Raw genomic sequence first — 20,456 nt, forward strand, 5'->3', positions numbered from 1 at the left:
GAGAATCGTCACACAATTTCAAGTGTCTACTAGTTTTAGCGTGAATAGTTCAATAGCACCTCCATGAGGCAAGTAGCTGGAAGAGGTCGTGGGCAGGATAAGGAGGGTCCAAGAGCATTTCTTGGTGGTAGAGTGGGTAGGAAGGACAGATTACCTTCTCAGCAGTCATAACTTGATCTTGCTTTGCGACAGCAACAAACCAGACTGTAATGGAAGAACTGTGGGTGCCAAGCGTTAGAATACCTAGGGAACGGCCACCTATATCAATAATCTGTTTCCAAATTTAGAACTCATTTGTTACATTTGTTGCCCATAATTGAAATATTTTAATCCTTTTTTTGATGATTATGGCAGAATGGGGGGAAACAACCGGCCTGTAATTGTCAAGAGCTGCGTTGTCCCCACTTTTAAGTAAGGTAAAGACAAATACAGAGTTACATCCTTGGAGTATTTGATTTGCTGTCAGAGGGTGGTAAATTATTTCTGCTGCCTATTTAAAAAATGAATGATTCAATTTCATTTCATTGTTAGAAATAGAAATAGGAAGAAGATAGCATAATGTCTTTGTATGCCAGTAATAATGTAACATTCTCCTCCACCATCTCACTCAGCACCGGTTCTCCTCAAGGATGTGTACTGAGCCCCCTGTTCACGCTCTACACATTTGACTGCTCTCCGACTCTTATTAGCGATCCAGTTTGCGGAAAGTTTTTAACATGATAACAATCAAACCATTCTAGGAAATGTTCATTTACTCGAGCCACAAGCATGGAAATTGCCACAATCGGACTGAGTAAGAATCGCTTCCTTGTTTTTCAAAGTCTCGTAGATTTGAGTCTTTCCGTGTCCAGGCGTCTCCTGAATGTTTCGTACTTTGTTACCCGCTTCGTTTAATCAGATACATATCACTTTCCCTTCCGTGGTCATTACTCTCTCCCTCTTTCTTTGTCTTCCCCTCCCTCCCTGTGCTCTGCAACTTGAAGTAACTGCGCTACTAGGAATTGAAATCCCTGTCATTACAAGTCCAAACGAAATGAATGCAATCAAACCTTAATTGTGCACCAATCTTCGGCGGTGGTCGACTGGTGAGCGTGTCGACCTCACAGAGCAGAGGTTGTGGGTTCGAGCACGGCTCCGGCCTTCCTGTGTGGAGTTTGCATGTTCTCCCGTGCCTGCATGGTTTTTTTCCAGGGTACTCCTGTTTCCTTCCACATTCCAAAAAGATGCATGCCAGGCTGATTGAACACGCTAAATTGTCCCCAGGTATGAATGTGAGTGTGAATGGTTGTTTGTATCTGTGTGCCCTGCGATTGGCTGGCAACCACCTACTGCCCAAAGATGGCTGGGATAGGCTATGGCACGCCCCGCGACCCTTGTGAGGATAGGTGGATCGGAAAATTGATGGATGGATCATTTTCATTAATACCGTATGTGTTCCTTATTTCATTATCCTTTTTTTTCTGTTTAAGAATCAAACGAGAATGAGGAGCTTGGACCCAGAATCAGACAGGACAAGGAAGTTAAAGAGTAAAAGTCTTTATCTACGAAAATACAAAGTAACTACAGAGAGCAGCTCACACCCTGACTGGGAGAAATCTTGATGTACATGTCACTGAGTAATCTGACATTGTATCGTTTGACATCAAGCCTGTATGACAGAATAAAGAACAAAGCATTAAAGGGCCACAGCAAATGCGTAACAACTAAGCATCAAGAAGGAGCAAACAGTCACAACAGTTCAGTTGTATTTTTAGGTGCGTCACCCATATAAGAAGAAAGGTTTGGGGGGCCACACCACTTTGGAGAGACAGCAGTAAATTCTGGCATCGGTACTGGGGAAAATCAAATCTGGTTGTGTCAAGAGGTTCTTTAATTGACATCAACCACTGCTTGGAGATGGATGCTGCAACAGGTGGATGGATGGATGGATGGATGGATGGATGGATGGATGGATTCTCCACAACAGGTGCATCTGGTTTGACGGGTTCTTATTTTCACCCGGGTCTCATCCAGCTACAATGCAAAAGCGATTGCTACACAACTGCTGGTGATTGGAACGCAGTCAGTCTGGTATGTGCAATGTCTCTGCCTGGCCCGGGTCTCAGCTGCGGTCGCATACCAGTCAACCTCGGCAAATAGCTGCCTTTTTAAATGATTACGATTCCACTTACAAAGCAACAAAAACCCGTACGTTTTACCGCGAATGCGCACATCACGCTTTATCAATCCGACTGTACACAGCGCTGGAAAAAAATAGTGATTGAGGTTTACTTTTGCTGGTTTGCTGTGACAATAGTAGCGATCAACGACGGCATTGTCGTTGGCTACCAGCAGGTGAGATGATCTGGATTTGAGCCAAAATGGTCTTTGTGAGATCGGTTCACAGTTGGTTTTTTTTCTTCTCCCGTATAAAGTTGTAATACGCGGTACATGATTTGAAATTATTTTAAAAAACTATTAAATACGGGGAAAATTTACAAGTTCACAGGTATGGGGCCGGGTCCACGAGCAAATCTGCCACCCAGGTGAGGAAAAGAGGTATAGAAGATGGATCGATGACCTGCGGAGTATAGCATGATCCCTCTTCCTATTTGTGTATATTGTGAGTTTTCTTGGCAATGCTGTGGAAATGATGTGCAAAAGTAGGGAGAACGAGATGCTCGGAGGAAAAATCATTCCTCTGCTACGCAGTTCTATTGGGAGACAGTTATTCTTCAAAAGCCTAAAATATAACCCGATAGCACCACCGAGTGGAACTATTGACAAGTGAAGTCACCGTCTCAAGAGGATTGGGCTGTAGCTACAATACGTCAGTGCGTTCGCCATACTGGATGTGGCATATTTGCCCCGGTAAACTAATGCAAGTCAATGGACTGAAATCAAAATGACAAGTACCGGTACTGTAATAGAATTTACATTCGTCTGTCTTTCACTGATTAGAACGCAGACACACACAAAGCAAAATACATTTGTTTTGATTTTATTTTTGAAGAGAATAAACCCCATAAAACAGAAAAATGTACACTTTTAAATTACACAAGCTTTTATAAAACAAAATAAAGTCTCTTTCTGTATTTACATTATCAGGGGTGAAGATCAGTTCCTCAGCAATGTGTCACTATTAAAATAAGATTGGGGATTTTCCTCTGTTTTCAATGCAGCATCCTCAACTCTTAAGGTTTCCTCTTTTTGCTGGGTCAACCTTGGAGTTGGTGGAAAGAAAACTAAACCCAGTGTTCTGATGTTGGGTATTAAGATTGATTTAAATATGCAAAATCATCCATGTCTTCCAGCACTGCCTTTAAAATGAAGCAGCCATTTTTGTATCCTGTATGTTTTCACATTCACATAAAACTACTTACGGACGCCTATAAACACACATTTTCAGTTTAAGAACTCTTACAAGCAAAGACAGAATACACGTAAACTGCATGAATATAAAAAGTACAGATTTGGTTTCCAGCATATGTCAATGTATCAACAGTAGAACTCTGTTTCACTCTGTAAGATGAGCATTGAGAACCCAAGACCACCCATACCCATATAAAAAAGTGATACAGACAGAGAGTTTGCATTGTTCGAGTAACAATACTGTAACATTCCATAAAACATCCATCTAGTTTGTAGACTGCTGAGTCACAATTGGCTCATCGGTGAGCTGGAGCCTATCCCAGTTTACTTGGGGTCGGAAAGCCAGGATACAACATGGACTTGTCGCCAGTCAATCGCGGGGCATATATCACACACATGGAATATTTTGAGTCTTCCATTAAGCTCCCGTTTCATGTTTCCGAGTGTAGGAAGAAGCCAGACGAGCCGCAAAACACGGAGGAGCTCTGAGCCAAGATTTGAATGTGCAGAAAATGCAGAAGTGCTTCACCACTAGCCCACCATGCTCATTTCATATCAATGCTTGCTTTCAATTACGGGGGATGGATGTTTATGGAAGAATGCAATAAAATGTGGTATGAAAACGCATTTGTAATCCTAACAATAAGGAACAATGCCCAAATACAACTGAGTCTAAAACCGAATTATCTGTCACCAAATAGAACCTTTACTAGTAAACGCCTCAAGAAGTGCAGATCATTGCACCGCAACACCACTGATTCCATTGCAAGAGGTTTTGAGAGAGAGAGAGCGAGAGAGAGCGAGAGAGAGAGAGATAATTTGTGCAGTCAAGCTGTATCTGAACAAGAGATAGTCAGGTACACTGCAAAGGTGCATTTATAACAGTCAAGAAACATTCCATAAAGTAAACACAGAGGGGAGTGTGTGTGTGTGTTAAAAATATTCAAGACCACAAGTTTGACACACTATGCAACAGAACAAATATTGAAAGCTCTTCTTTTTTTTAAGTATTAAATGTTATTTAAGGAGCTTGCGCAAAATGAAGGCATTGTCTGTGTTTTGATGGCCTGACTTGATCAGCAGGAGGCAGTGCTGGTATAAGAATGAGTCCCATCATGTCCCAAACGAAATATGGATTGTTTGTCCTTTCCCTGTAGCATTCACAGCCTTCTTGAGCGGCAACATGGGGGCAAGACAAGACTGTACCTGGCAGATATCAATCCATTATCTAAGCCGCTTATCGTCACAAGGGTTGTGGGTGTGCTGGAGCCTATCCCAGCTGTCATCGTGGTCCGTTATTGTTGCCTGGTTCTAAGTGAAAGTCTTTGTTGACTTTTGACATGAAATGAGTGAGATAAGAGCTTGCCTTATGTGAATAGGGTGTGCGTCACTGGGGATAATTTACAAGGGAACGCGGCTTTCTAAGATTCAGTGACAACCGATTCCCTTCTTTTATTTCCAGTTCATTTGGAATGTTCATGTATTCCTTTCAATCGGTGAGGAGCACAAGTTCCCCCTCACTTCTGTCCCCTCTGTCACTTTCCTCTCCTTCGCTGTACGGCGCTTGCTGCCGCTCACTGTCCGGCTGTCTCAGCCGGGGCACAGGGGCAGGTGTGGCCAGGCCCTCGACTCGATGCGACGCAGGCGGAGGCTGCGGCAGGTAATGCTCCAGAAGGGAGGAGTGAAAGGACATGGATGCCATGGAGACAGCGCTGCCACCGCCACTGGTCTGGTACAATGCATCGTTGTGCGAGTAGTGGATGGGTTGTGGTTCTGTTGGACTAAAAAGATAGGCAAAAGGTCACTTTTTTTTGAATATTTGTAAAAACTACGTTGTGAGCTCTGCACAGCCATAATGAAATGAAGAGCATAGCAAAAGCATAGTTAACTACTGACTAAATGAAGGAAGGAGACAAGCAAAATATTTCGTCCTTTGAGAATGTTATCCCCTAAGGTTTGTGTGCCTTTTTGTTGAATCAATTACCTTTATAACTTTTGTCTGTCATTTATTGTTTTGGAATGCCATTTGTCTTGATATGTTTCATGTTCGCGTTTGTGACCAGTTCTCATTGTTACAGCTGCAGCGGTTGTGAAGCCTCTATATAAATAAAGCTGTATTGTATTGTATTCCCTTTAGCATACCACCATCTAGTGGATGCATAGTGCAACCACAATCACTTAATGTGGTGCACCCTATTTATGAAAACAGATTTAAAGCAGGCCATTCATTGAAGGTGCGCCATATAATCCGAAGCGCCTTAAAATGCAGCAAATACGGTATATAAAAATGTGCAAGCGAGTTTCGCTTGGCTTGCTCCAACCAACCCATCAGAAGATGGAAATATGCTGACGTCATTGTGGGCCAGCAAACTGGCCCTTTGAAGCGAATCTGAAAGCTGACTGGCAAAAGAAACAGACCCATTGCCAATATAGCATACAGTACACACATACAATACTGTATCCAATGCAGCCAAGACAAACGCTATGACTGCTGGGAATACATTCATACAATTTCATAGAGCAAATATTAGAATATAGATTGTATAGTGTATGTAGGTCAGTGCTTTTGAAACTTGTTAGGCCAGCGGCCGTCTGTTTTCGCACAAATATTCACTGTAGTCACGATTTTACTACTGTGTTAGCAGAGGTAAAGGAGACTATGCATGGTTTGACTATCGCACGTTAGGAGCGAACTCCGTGAGAAACTGATAGCAGGTATGCTGCAGTTTGGTGTTAGCGGTTTCCTCGCAAAATCTTTATTGGAAGTGAAGAAGCTGCCGGTCATTCTCGATGGTCTAGTGCGAATGTCCAAGACTCAGACTCAAGCGGTGACTGAGCTCAACCGCAATTGCGGTTCTGGAGCGTCTCCGTACGATCGACAACAACATGGAGAAGTTGGAATTCTCGCTTCGAAAAGGAAATGAGGATTTGGCTGATCGGTGCCAGTGAAGGGATAAAGCCACGGACTGAAGGCCACCGGAAATTGTTGGCGGCCATCCCTCCAAAACAAACAACACTATATGGACCCCTTTCCCCTGGATGGAAGGTATGCTCGGAGGCTAGTGCCCCCACCATCACCCCCTCCTTCTCGGCCATAGACTGATACGCCAGGACTGTCTTCATGAGCAGACCTTGACGAAGCAGCTGCGGCCTGTTCACGCATACATCACCGTCTTCATCGTTCCTATTCTTTTCCCCCACGACGTGGAATGATCTGCGGGGGCGCTCGGTGGACCGTACTTTTTTTCCCCTCTCCCTACCTAGTGGTTTCCTTTCTGAACTCTGACTGTAAATTTCCCCATTGCGGGACAAATAAAGGATATCTTACACTTAAACTTAAAAAAAAACGCGGACCACCCTATAGTTTCATCAAGTAACTTGTCGTTGAACTTTTATGCTGCCCCAATGGGTGTGGGGATGAGAGGGCTCTTCTGAGATCCTTTGACTCAACAAAACGAAAGTCAAAACAAAAAGTACACCCTTTTTGATGTTTGATGTGAGCCATTGTTCTTTTTAGAGAGGACATTTTATCTTGGCACCCCTGCCAAACAAATATTTCCTTGTTGTGAACAACATTTCCTCCGGTGACGTGAAATTGTACTCTACGCAATTTACTCATTGACGGGTGGCATTTCGCTAACGATCCTTACTCATGCCATACCCCTCTGGTGTTGTGTGAGCACACACCCAAATCTTTACCAGCAGACTAGCAAAGTGAAATGCTTCTTAAATTGGGAAATCTGAAACAAAACACGGTGGAAAAAAAATGGATGTTTTTGAACAGTCACGTGCCATCACACGATTTCAGCTGCGAGAGTGGGTGGGCGTGTACCATATAGCTACTGCTATGTGAGCATATTTTAACACGTCTCACAGGTTAGAATATCGTGGCATCATGGGACTGAAGACGCAATGGAGACGTTTATGTCAGTGAGGGACTAGCGATCACTGAGCAAAACGCTGTCCTTTCTCGGACTGTCATTTCCATCGGCTCCACGTCATTCTCCGGCAGCAAAAGAGCAGTTTCTAAAACAGCCTTGTTCAGCTTTGCTGTCAGAAAGCACTTTTCACATCCTCTTTGATACCATTCAGCATTCATTTCATAAAAAATTCTCCACTGGGTGTGAGGAAGATACTCACGGACACTGCGCAAAATCATATACATTTTTAAGGCGGAATATGCACACATACAATTTATACTACGGGTGACTTGTGCGGTTCGTGCTTCCCTGTCTGTTGGTGAAATACAAAATGTGTCCAAATAACTGCTTTTAAAAAGTTTGGCGCATCCTTAATTTTGATCCTGTGGCCTTGCTTGCATGCAACGAACGGAAGGCATCAGCGCTATAACATTCTGACCGATACTATAAAAATTAACCAAACGTGTATTTTGGGAGGAAAATCTGTGACAACATGCATCCACTGAAAAGCCAAACCTCGAATCTTGGAACACTGAGGTGAACATGCAACTGGAAACAAGACATCACGAAGAAATGTTGTGCATCCAGTCACACACGAAACAGTCACTGTGACAACTTGCTGATGCTATTTGACAGCGCAAATAATTTCATAAAGTTTGGGTGGTATATTTCTACCTCCTGGTGTATGTCGTCTTCTGTTCCTGTCTGCGGCTCTTCATCATGGCTTTGTATTCGCCCACCCTCAGCCGACGTCCCTCCACAATACAGGTGCGTTTGGGCCGGGGTTTGTACTTGTAGTCCGGGTAGCGCTCCAGGTGCTGTCGGCTGAGTCTGGCCTGCTCTTCATAGTAAGGCTGCTTCTCCTGGTTGGACATGGACTTCCACCTGGAGCCTAAATGCAAACACGCAACCATAAATGAAAGGAGAGTCAGTAGGACTGGGTGACTGCCACAAATCAAGTTCACATTTACTTTTAAATCGGAGGATGGCTGCTTACATACATTTGTCAGCTGACCTTAGCGCCACCAGAAAGAAACAATATGAAAATATCTACAAATCGCTGGACACAGCAAGGTATCACAAAGGACACAATCTTGGCTTGGTCATCGAACTTAATATTGAAATGGAGGCAAACACCGTTGGATTCAAGTTTATCTCGCACCGTTGACAAATACATGGCATAAATGTTCAGGAGAGCGTATTCAATAAATGTATTTTCCGCACTATAAGGCGCACTTAAAAGCATTCACTTTTCTCAAAAGGCGACAGTGTGCATTATAATCCGATGCGCCTTATATAACGATCAACATTCAAATTTCTTGGACGTGGTATTTTAAATGTTCTGTAAAGCACTTTGTTATAAGCTGCAGCACTTGTAAAAAGCTCTACTTAAATAAAGCTGTATTGTATTGTATTACCTATGGCATAGCTCCATTTATTGGATGTATACCGCAACCACTATTGTAGCTTCCATTCTATGTGCCTTATAATGCAGCATGTCATGTATATAAAAACATTTTAAAATAGTCCATTCATTGATGGTGCGCTTTCTACTCTGAAGTGCCTTGTAGTGCCGGAAATACGGTAACCTAAAGCGTATCTTAATGGAACGTGGGAGGATGCCAGAGTAAGCTACCGCAACAAAAGCAATCAGACGCTGGACTGATTGCCTGTTATGACAAGGTTTGACAAAACAAAACCATCCATACTCACATTTCCATCATTGAGCCTATCATAGGCATTTTGCGGCTCTGACTGTTATTTATTTAGTCTGAGCTTCTGAATGAGTCAGTCCGGTGCCTATTTTTCAATGAACATAAAGATTTGATAGCATTTAGCAATACAATTTTTTTAAAAACTTTGAATACATCCTTATTTACTAAGTGCTTTCGCAACAGTTGTAGCTATAATGATTTATATAAGTGTGTAGTTATATGTGTGTGTGTGTGTGTGGAAGGGGCGGGGGTGGGGGTGGCGGGTATAATACGTAGGTGGCTGTTGATGCCATCCATCCATCCATCCATCCATTTTCAGATCCGCTTATCCTCACTACACTTACATGTTTTTGTATCCTGAACACGTACTTCCGGTATATGTATTCCATTACTAGCCAAGCCTGCTAACTGCAATTCTAAACCTTACCACATATTTCATCCATCCATCCATCCATTTTCTGATCCGCTTTATCCTCACAAGGGTCACAGGGGGTACTGGAGCTGATCCCAGAACCGGTTGCCAGCCAATTGCAGGGCACACAGAGACTAACAACCATCCGCGCTCACACTCACACCTCGGGACAATTTCGAGTGTTCAATCAGCCTGCCATGCAAGTTTTTGGAATGTGGGAGGAAAACGGAGTACCCGGAGAAAACCCATGCAGGCCCGGGGAGAACATTCAAACTCTACACTGGGAGGCAGGAGCTGGAATTGAAACCGGTACCTCTGCACTGTGAGGCCGACGCGCTAACCACTGGACCACCGGAGGGCCGCCTGCTGTTGATGCCCCCAAATGTATTCGCAAGGCAGCGTCTCAAAATAGAGGCACATAGTGCAAGCCCACCCCTACTCTCTTGCCGGGCTCACCCAGGATCTTGCTGATGGAGGAGTTGTGCATATCAGGAAAGGCCTGCAGGATTCTCCTGCGCTCATCCTTGGCCCAAACCATGAAGGCATTCATGGGTCTCTTGATGTGACCTGAGGAAGGAGCAGGGCGGGCTTCAGAGTAACTGCTGGATACCTGCAGGGGACCTAGAGGGAAGAGAGATCCAATTAATCCAGGAATAGAAAAAAACTAAACATTTTTGTTCACTGATAGCATTCACTGGAAGTCACTGGTGTCGTGAAAGGATTGCATGCTTGCTTTGGTTACAATAGTTAACGTCGGCGTATGCGGTGGTCACTCTGCTCTTTGGGAAGGAGGATGGTGCTACGCCAGATCTTTCAGAATTAAGAATTGCCTTTCTTCCAGATTACACCACTGCATCTGAATCCCTCTGTTTTCTGTAATGCTTATCCTCGTCAGGGAGCTGGAGCCTATCCCAGTCGACTATCCCAGCATACTATGCCCAAGAGTGGTCACCCGTCAATCATAGGACACATTAAGACAGACAGCTCTTGACACATCACTTCGTGGGAACTAAACCAATGCGGCCTGCACGAAACGGTGACTAGTCTGAACCTGCTCGATACAAACAAACTGCATGTACGTTTAGCCCAAATTGAAATATGAACATTTGAAATCAAGCCTGTTATTTTGTGGTGACAAAAGTTGGAAGCTGCCGGGTGTATCTAATTATAGGGTGAAAATTTTTTATTATATGTCTGGAATTGTTTGGTCATTAGTTGTCATGGACAATGTTACCGTTCTTGTTCATCCGCAAAAACACAGTATGCCTTCTACTAGTGTTTGAGTCCTCCTGGTTGGGTTACACTTACTCTCAGAGTCACTGCTGAGGTGGTCGTCGGCAGACAGTGTTGTGTGTCGGTCGTCACCTTGCTCGGAATGAACACTTCTCTCACCACAAGGAGGATATCTGCAATCCTGCAGAAAAAAAGAAACATTCAAAGTCATCAGCTTGAATTGTAATTGGAATGAATAGGTGTAATACTCTCTTAGGGCGTTGCCCGGAGAGCTATTTTGAAACAGACTTTACAGACATGGAACAAACACGACATCAGCTGCTGTTCAAAATAAGAACTGTATGTGCGAAGAAAGAAAATTATGACACAATAGAGGACAAAGAAATGGTGTTTATTGACTGAGGCGGAAGGAGACAACGGCAGCAGGAATGTAACAGTCGATAATGGCAAAGCTGCTGATGACATGCCACCTTTCATCGACGATCTAACATTTAGAGGCAAGGTGAAGCCGGCTCATTTAGAGGAAGAGAGGAAGACTACAATATTGCAGTACACAAAGAAGCAGGCAGCTGGCTACGTCAATGCCACACTGAGGCCTTTTGTGGTATTGTGTGGCCGCAACAGCTGTGGCTTTAGTGCCAGACTGAGACCAACAAGTCAGCCGCCTCAAAGGATGAACACCAAAGACTAGAACAGAATTTTATTTTCACAATACACAGGCCACATGTGGGCTTCAAATGGAGGTTTGGTGGATGTAAAATAGGCTGATTAGACACTAGATCCCTCTTCCTCAACTGGCGGACCGCGATCCACGACCAGACCGCCGACCTCCTCAGTCCGGCCGCCGACCTCCTCTGTCAGGACCTCCTCTGTCCGGACCCTCGGCAAATTGTATAAAATAATAATTTATAAAGTGATTTTTAAGTTATACATTTTATATTTGTGGACTATAATCTGCGCATTACCACGATCGCTTGTTAAAATTATCCGTTGTATTCTTTGCGTGCACTAACAGTTGTAATGCAGAGGACCGCGGCAGCGCGACTTTGTGTGTATAATGTTTGACTCACTCGAGACCCTGGTTGAGCAGGGCATGTCGGCGATAACGATGCGCTGATTGGCTCCTCTGAACTGAAGGTGTGTCCATACATAAGCGTCAGTATATACGAGGCGCTGATTGGCTCCTCTAAATTTAAGGTGTGCCCATACATAAGCGTCAGCATGCGTCTATCGACCAGACGAACTGAAGTCCTTGCTGCTGATTTGTCTGGCCAGCTTTGTGATGCAATACAAAATGCAAATTGGGATTGATTTGTTTTGTTAAAAGAAATTGATATTTTGATGCATCTTCTTAGCAGGCACAACTTAACAAAATAAAAGGCACAGGAACTCTGCCTCAACAAAATACCTCTCATTATTTGCTTTGTACTGGCAGAGTGAATAATTGTTATTTTATATACGGTATGCCCATACTAAATGGGCATATAGCCCTGCTCCCTATGACCGCCATGCATGGGACCGGACCTTGGTCTTAATAAAAAAAAAAAAGTGGACCTGCAGCATTTCTAGTTGAGGACCACTGCACTAGATGAATGTGTTAAAAACAATAGTTATAATAGAAAAAGAAATCACTCCGACAAAGATTTTAAAAGTGGACATTGAAACCAGCTGACTATGATGTGGTTTTTATTTGCAAAACCTTATCTGCCGTGCTGACCTCCAATAACTGTCAGCAAATAGTGAAATCATAGCAGTAAGAGATCGGGTAGGTCTCATATCTTTCAACAGCAAAGTTGCAGGCACCTCACTCTTCGATGCTTTGATTGTGACCCAGAAGTTGTTCTCACACCTCCAAAAGAAAAGTGTCTCGTCTTAAATGCACATCAAAGAGCAAGGGTGGAGCACTGAAAAGATCTCATGCAGGAATTCTAACCAGGAATGCACTGAGAATTCCTTTGCAGAAATCTTCTACCTCCTTGACGGTGATGTGTAACAATGTGCATTTTTACGAGCTGGATAGTACTGAAATCTTTTGTTTATTTTCAATAGATGGATGATCAGTCATCCACTCTCGGTAGCAGTTCTCCTCATACTAATAATAATACATTTTATTTGTGGGCGCCTTTCTAGAAACTCAAGGACACCTTACAACAAGCAGTTAAAATCACGAGTACAATGTTAAAAACAACATCAAATAAGAAAAAATAAATACAACAAAAATGAATAAATAAATAAAATAATGGCTTTATGGTCTGAGTGAATAGGCTTGTCGAAACAGATGTGTTTTGAGGCTGGATTTGAAATGCGTTAGTGAGTCTGAATTACGAAGGTCAGCTGGGAGTGAATTCCAAAGCTGGGGAGCAGAGCGACTGAAGGCTCTATTTCCCATGGTGACGAGGCGAGCAGGGGGGACAGAGAGGAGGACAGAGGAGGAGGAATGAAGAGAGCGGACAGGCGTAGGAATATGGATGAGGTCAGATAGGTATGGAGGAGCTAGATTATGAATGGATTTGAATGTGAGGAGCAGGATTTTATATTGAATGCGGTGTAAAATGGGGAGCCAGTGGAGATGTTGGAAGACAGGTGTAATATGGTTTATGTATGGTGTGAGTGTGATAATGCGGGCGGCTGAATTTTGGACCAGTTGAAGCTTATGGAGGGTTTTTTGAGGCGGTGTAAAATGGGGAGCCAGTGGAGATGTTGGAAGACAGGTGTAATATGGTTTATGTATGGTGTGAGTGTGATAATGCGGGCGGCTGAATTTTGGACCAGTTGAAGCTTATGGAGGGTTTTTTGAGGGAGACCAAACAGAAGGGAATTACAGTAATCGAGTCGCGAGGTGACGAGGGTGTGTACAAGTATAGCAGTGGACTGAGGAGTGAGAGAAGAGCGGAGCCGGTGGATGTTTCGAAGATGATAATATGCAGAACGAATGATGTGGTTGATATGTGAGGTGAAGGAGAGGGTGCTATCAAGGATGACACCCAGACTCTTGACCTGAGAGGAGGGGTTGCATGGTGAGCCAATCCCAGCTGAGTCTGGGCAAGAGATGGGGATACATCTTGAACGAGCCAATCGCAGGACACATTTGGACAAACAACCATTCACAATCACATTCACACCGAAAGGCGCTTTGAAGCTGAAAAACCCAGAGAAAACTGCGTCATGCGGCCCTTTCCACCTCCTATGGCCCAAAGAAAAAGAGTGTGCTAGTTTTGTATTTGGAGATTTGCTGACCACTTTTCTGCTGCTTTCTCGGTCTGTTTCTCTTTCTCTCTCTCTCTCTTGGCCTCCAGCGTTGTGACTCCTCAGTAGTTGCTGGGCATCATGAATGGCTTGGGTGACAACATCACTGTCTCTGAGTAAAGCTTTGGCATCAAACAAAGAGAGAGACAGAGAGAATGTCTTAGTGAGAAAGGGGTGGTCAAGGAAAAGACTTTTGCATTTGAATTGAGCAGCAAAATCCATTCATTTTGTTCTATCTGTGGGGCAGCCATTTTGCCCCTTGCTGTCAACTAAAACTGACATCAGTTGATCAGGGCTCAGGGAACCAATCGGCTTATTAATATCCCATGTCCAAACTCAGAATACGGGATGACCCATGATTGGCCATTACCTGCGTCCTGAGCAACTGCAATGTCATTTTCAGCTGATAGCAAGTGGCAAAATGGGCCTGAGTTGAATTACAACAGGTGGATTTTGAACGTCATATGAATCAGAATGCCGTGTTCCGACTACTGGGGGCACTTTGAACATTTTGTAAATGCATTTTTGGACTTGACTTCCCATTCCCCAGAGACTAAGCTGTTATATGTTGTTTTTTAAATTTAAGGATCATTGAATTGAAAAAACAAAAACATGCCAGAAGTTATTTGCATTTTTTCCATCAAGCACTCAATGCTGCAAGGCAGTATCATTGCCTCTCGTGAGCTTTGTTGCTTTGTCTCAAATTGCTGTTAAAATGTTTCAATAGTTTGAGTGAAAACAAGTCTAACAACAGAACCAAGCAGTGATGTGCGGTGAGGTTCGTGACGAGTGAGTCACTACTCCTCTGCAAGGCCGGGTCTAGATAGGCATGTATGAGGGGGCAGCCACAAATCTTGAGGGGGCATTGTGCTCCAGCACCGTTGACCATGTCTAACTGACAAATTCCCTCACTCGAATGCGGGTACACTAAACAAGCGCCTTGTAAAGTGCTTAGGACACTTATTTTATTGTGGCTATGTTGTTAGACGAGCCATATATGAACTTAGGTTTGGGTTAGATTTATGTCATACCATTAACCTAAACTGACTGCACTTTGTTAGGCCTCTACCCTCAGACCTTCCCAACTTGGGTGTCCCTATGAAGGCCAGCTTCTCTTAGGGTCACGGAGGCACTCATAGGAGGTATGAGTACCATGATAAAGTGGCAACCACACAGAAGGATTCTTTTGTATTTTTAAAAAATTTTTATAATACCCTTAGGATGATATTTTTGTTTAGTTAAAAAAAATAAATCAAGAAATGTAACAACACGTATCAGGCTAGACCCCCCCCCAACTTAACAGTTACTTAGGTCTGCTGGATAAGACCATTAGGGATGTCAAAATATAGGCCCAAAACAAAGGCTCAGGCATCCTTTTGTCCTGTAATCAACTGAAAAAATAGCAATAACCAAGGCATTAGGACAGTAATAAGGGAAGCGGTGGAGAGAGGCATAACAAAATTAAAATATGTGAAATAATATATTTTGGGGGATTTAGTTTGGGGTGGCACGGCATTTATTTGAGGGGGCTAGGCCCCTTCTTGCCCCTTCCTAGACCCAGCCCGCACCTCTGGAGTCAGATATAAAAATATGAATCCAAAACAGAAAATAAGCCTGTGTTGACCTCCATTGAAACATTTGTTTCGAATCAGGTCAAAATGGAATTTTTGTATATTTATTTTTAATGACGGTATGTTTCAATCAATTCCACACCATTCAACCATGTGAAAAAAAAGAAGAAAAATGAATATTAACACAAGGTCAAATTTATTGTTGCTGGGTGGTGGTTGTTTTTTTTTTTGGGGGGGGGGGCTAAAATTTATATAAGAACTATATTCAATGTTATAAAGGCCCAATTATAATACCTTTCTCTAAAATGTTTCTTTTACCTTCTTGCCTGGGCAAACTCAGCCACTTTAATGATGAAATCATTCATATTTATTGGACTGTAGAGAAAATCAATGTAAAGCTCGGACCATAGGGTGAAAATTTAACGTAATTTCATGTAACCATTCAGAATTTTGTTTTTGTTTTTTCAACACTTCACAAGAAAAAAACGGCCAGCAGGAGGCAGACGTGCCTCATCTGCCTACTATGACCATACGTCCTGGGAACAAAGTGCTTTTTTTGGGCTCTTCAAAAGGGAAATCAAGTCAAGGTGTAGTTTCGCACCTTTTCAAGAATCAAACTAGGTACATGTCTGTTCAATTAAAACGGTGATGAACAGCAACGAAAATGACACCACCGATGAAAATGTCAAGTTGAAATCTATTTGAGATACAAATGAAGGTTGACTGATTATTTTATCGTGTCATCGCAGAATGACTGTAAATCATAACTCACTGAGGGCAGACCATGGCGGGCTGTGTGATGCGTCCTTTGACACATCTCTGTGCCTGCAGGTACTTTGCACCCCGAGTAATCCCATTTCCATGCATTTTGGACTGGGGGCTTTCCCAGGCTTGGACGTCAGGTTCAAGGGCTGACCGGGCTCCTAAACACACAGTGAGAGCAAAAGTGCATTGAGTCAACAGTGAGGGCTGTCAGAAATCTTCCAAGACTGGTGTCATCAATGATTTTTATTTGAAAACTAAATTAGTTTTCCACTTGGGTCAGATAATCAACCGGCATGTCTACAAGGAAATCCTGCGTTGTTCGCTTTGCTCAATGCATGAGATGAGGCGAGATTTATGGTGGGAGGACACATGGCTGCTTCACAGGAACAATGCTCAGAGGATCTTGAGCGTCCCACAGTTCCTGGCCAAGAAGAACATGACAGTGCAGGAGTTCTCGTGTCCTTTCAAAGTATCAAAGGGGTCATGTAGCAGACCCATTTTGAAGACGTAGACAAAATCAAAACGGGAGGAACGACGGAGCTGCAAAGGATCTCAAAAGAATCCGGAAGAATCCATGAAGGCGTGGCAGGGCAGGCTGGCAAATTGTGTTAGACTCCAGGGGATTACGTCCGACAGAAAAACTTGTTGGGATTTTTTTTAATACATTTTCGCGGGCTTGGAACTTTTCAAACACACCTTGTATGCAATCTATGCATGCTACGTGTCAATCAGGCATGTCTGAACGTATCTGTCACACCCAGTGTCATATCTTTCTTTTCTCTGTGTATACTTCTCTTTTGTTTAATGAGCTCTGGTAAATCGGTCTCTAGCTTGAAAACCTGCCATCCCTACACACGCACTTACACAAAGGAACAAGAGATGCAAGCCTTTGAAAACAGGGTGTGTTCTGTTGGAGAATGTCTATAGTTGTTGTATCCTGAACAGGAGGATCAGTTAGTCTGGAGGTACAGTGTATTACTAGTACAGTGTTTAATAGTACACTAACACTGTCATAGCTTCTTTGAATATTGCATGTCTGAATGTCTAAAGATGATAACAAAACAAGAATTACCTTTAATATTTGAGCATAATTGAAAGGAACAAAAACAGCAACAATTTGGACGTGATACCTGCCGGATGGAACCACCGCTCCTCTTAACAGTCGTGGACAGCAGCTGCATGGGATAGTCCATAGCTGGAAAAGATACATTTTTTAACTTGAGTACATAAATATATTATCATATACACCAGTTTTGGGGGGGATTGACATATCTTTTGGCATAGGCTCACCTGGCTTGCATGGGATTGGCTGCAATGGCAAGCCTATCGGAGGGTCAGACGGGACTGAAAGATTTTGGGCACTGGGGTGGAAAGCCGGGATCATCACGTAGGGCATGTTTACCTGCTGGGGCAAAGGTAGGACAAATCCAACTCACATTAGAAACGTGACAAGAAGTCTGGATGGAATGGGCAATTTTGAAAATAGGAAGATGGGTTACAGAGAAATGTTGTTTTTGTGTGTGTGGGTGGGATTACTTTTGCAATATAATGTGAAAGGATCTAATTAGCATAGACTATGCCTGAAGAAAGGATTTATTTCATCTTTTTATTTTTGTATTTGTAGCTTCAAATGGTTAATTAATAATCCGAGCTAAAATAATCATATTTGGACATAATGTTTAAATAACAATTTAATTAGAAAAATATAGATATGTTGGTATTGGTTGCCATGATCAGAGCGATTATGTAATATAATGATGTGCTTTCACAATCTGCGATTGGCTGGCAACCAGTTTAGGGTTTACCCTGCCGACTGCCCAGAGACAGCTGGGATGGGCCCGAGCACGCCTGCGACCATTGTGAGGATAAACTGGTTCAGAAGGTGGATGGATGGATCATTACACAAGCCCATTTCACAGAATCTACTTGATGGATGCAGCTGAAATTTGGTATGCACCGACTTAAAACTAGTGCGTGCGTTCATGAAGTTTGGTGCAATACAGTTAATTCTACTTGATGCAGCAGATACCCGAAGTTGAATTGAAAGTGTTTTATTAACATTGACTAGCCCTTGCTTGGAGATTAGGTACAGTGGACCCACGCTATTTGCAGGGGATAGGGACTGAGCTGTGAATAATTTTCACCCATGATAAAGCCATTCGAGATAAAAAAAAGGGGGGGGTTGTTTGTTTTTTAATCATAGAGACGGATGGAGAAATGGACAGACATAACCGGAGTACATCCCACACACACACACACACGCGCGCACACACACACACACACACACACACACACACACACACACACGCGCGCACACACACACGCGCACACACATACACACACACACACACACACACACACACACGCACACACACACACAGGCACGCGCACACACACACACACAAACACACACACACACACACATACACACACACGCACGCACACACACACACACAAAACAAAACTTTGAGAACCACTGCTCTACTTCATGGATTGAAATTATTGGAGGTATTTTTTTGGGCTTGTTTATTTACCCCCACCAAACACTCAGGGGACATGCCATGTGTGGTTCTAACACTCATCAGCAAAACAGGCATCCGTCATTGACGGGCTGATGGACCTTCTATCAATACTGCCGGAATGCATGCTGAGTGTTGAAGGCAAAGCCATTTTTTGCTCTACTGTATTTAACTTCCCCCCCGAGGGCGTAGCAATGGAGTACATGTGCATTGTACACTGGTTTTTACCTTCAGTTACGAGCATTAAAATTCAATGATGCGTGACTTTTTTGATATTAGTAGGTGTTACGAGCTTCAAGGAATACATCCATCCATCCATATTGCAACCACTTATCCTCACGGGGGGTACTGAAGCCTGTCCCAGCCGTCTTCAGGCAGTAGGTGGGGGAAACCCTGAACAGCCAATCACAGGGCATACAGAGACAAACATCCATCCGAACTCACACTCACACTTAAGGACAATTCAGAGTGTTCAATCTCACATCATATTTTTGGAATGTGGGAGGAAACCGGAGTACCCGGAGAAAACCCACGCAGAGAACATACAAACTCCATGCAGGGAGGCCGGATATGGAATTGAACCCGGTCCAGTCCCTTTGCAATGGGAGGTCGACACACTAACCACTGGACCACTGGGCCACCCTCAGGGAATACAGTGTTTCCTAATTTTTCGTGTGTGATATGTTTTGTTGTCCATACGACCCACTGCGAATTTTGTCTGCTATTGGGGGATCCTCGAATTTGGATTTGGACAAATTTGGACATTTGTTTTAACTGACAAATGTCAGGTAAAATATCGACAAATAAGCTGATATGGGGAAAAATGTGAGATGTCCTCCAAATGGACTCCTTAAAATTACCGTGATGTTGTGTCATTTGCCTTGAAAAAAAAAAGACTAAAAGAGTTCAAACTGAACATGATTTACGAGAAGAGCAGTGTGCGCAGCAGAATAGGTTATGTACTTCAGTCATAAATAGTTTTTTTTCATGAATTCATTTGTTATGGAGCTTTTTAGAGATATTTGAAGTGATCAACCCATCGTTTTGAGAAAATTCCAACAAGATGGCGGCCACTTGTCACATTTCTACTCAAAAGACAGCCCTTCATTTAGAGAGAGAGAGAGAGAGAGAGAGAGAGAGAGAGAGAGCGCTCGCATGAGAATGTGTATTGTAGCTGACCTGAATCTGCTGCTGAAGAAGGTTGATCTTGTGCTGCTGCTGGATCAGCTGCTGCTGTTGTTTAGCAATCTGAGACACAATACATGTGATTGTTACACGCACATAAACACACATATCGCATTGTATGTGTCACACAGTGACTACTGTGCACAATGTGAGCAGGCTCAGGATCTTAATCAGGTGCTCAAACTACGGCAATGCACTTGCACTGCCATGAGTATACCGGTACTTACATCCAAAAGTACTGGAACAGGGAGGCAAATTTTTTGTGGGGGTTTTTTTGTTTAGTTTTTTTTTGCTGTCAACTGAAAACAATTGAGTTTGATATCAAAAGATGAACAGCAAACAAGAAATTAATAGTTCAACTTATTTTCTAAGTATTCAAATATGAAATTTCAACCACAACTTAACAAGATTCTGATTTTGACCTTTGTTGTTTTGGCCTTTGGTTGAAGCCACCCGTTTTCCATGTCAGCAAACGTAAATATGACACATATGTCACCTTCGCTCTCACTTCTGTGCTTGGGCTGGAGCACATTGACGAT

At 43.1% G+C, this 20,456-nt stretch overlaps 2 protein-coding genes across 3 annotated transcripts in view; both read right to left on the minus strand.

The window, feature by feature from the left end:
* The window catches only part of LOC127607160 (uncharacterized), a 153,352-nt gene that overhangs the window by 24,897 nt on the left and 107,999 nt on the right, over window positions 1-20,456 (minus strand). The gene's annotated exons all lie outside the window — the stretch shown is intronic.
* The window catches only part of LOC127607070 (transcription factor SOX-13-like), a 53,134-nt gene continuing 35,642 nt past the window's right edge, over window positions 2,965-20,456 (minus strand). The window contains exons 5-13 of one of the 2 annotated variants that reach the window (XM_052075140.1): window positions 19,912-19,980; window positions 17,504-17,618; window positions 17,344-17,408; window positions 16,221-16,371; window positions 13,869-13,999; window positions 10,707-10,812; window positions 9,855-10,019; window positions 7,947-8,163; window positions 2,965-5,132 (exon numbers count right to left, since the gene is read on the minus strand). In XM_052075140.1, the coding sequence (XP_051931100.1) occupies window positions 4,841-5,132; window positions 7,947-8,163; window positions 9,855-10,019; window positions 10,707-10,812; window positions 13,869-13,999; window positions 16,221-16,371; window positions 17,344-17,408; window positions 17,504-17,618; window positions 19,912-19,980 (1,311 nt within the window). In that variant the 3' untranslated portion in view covers window positions 2,965-4,840. The remainder of the gene's footprint in view (window positions 5,133-7,946; window positions 8,164-9,854; window positions 10,020-10,706; window positions 10,813-13,868; window positions 14,000-16,220; window positions 16,372-17,343; window positions 17,409-17,503; window positions 17,619-19,911; window positions 19,981-20,456) is intronic. The other variant, XM_052075141.1, reaches the window with a different exon arrangement.

This window comes from Hippocampus zosterae, chromosome 9 (genome assembly GCF_025434085.1).
Source record: "Hippocampus zosterae strain Florida chromosome 9, ASM2543408v3, whole genome shotgun sequence".
NCBI lineage: Eukaryota > Metazoa > Chordata > Actinopteri > Syngnathiformes > Syngnathidae > Hippocampus > Hippocampus zosterae.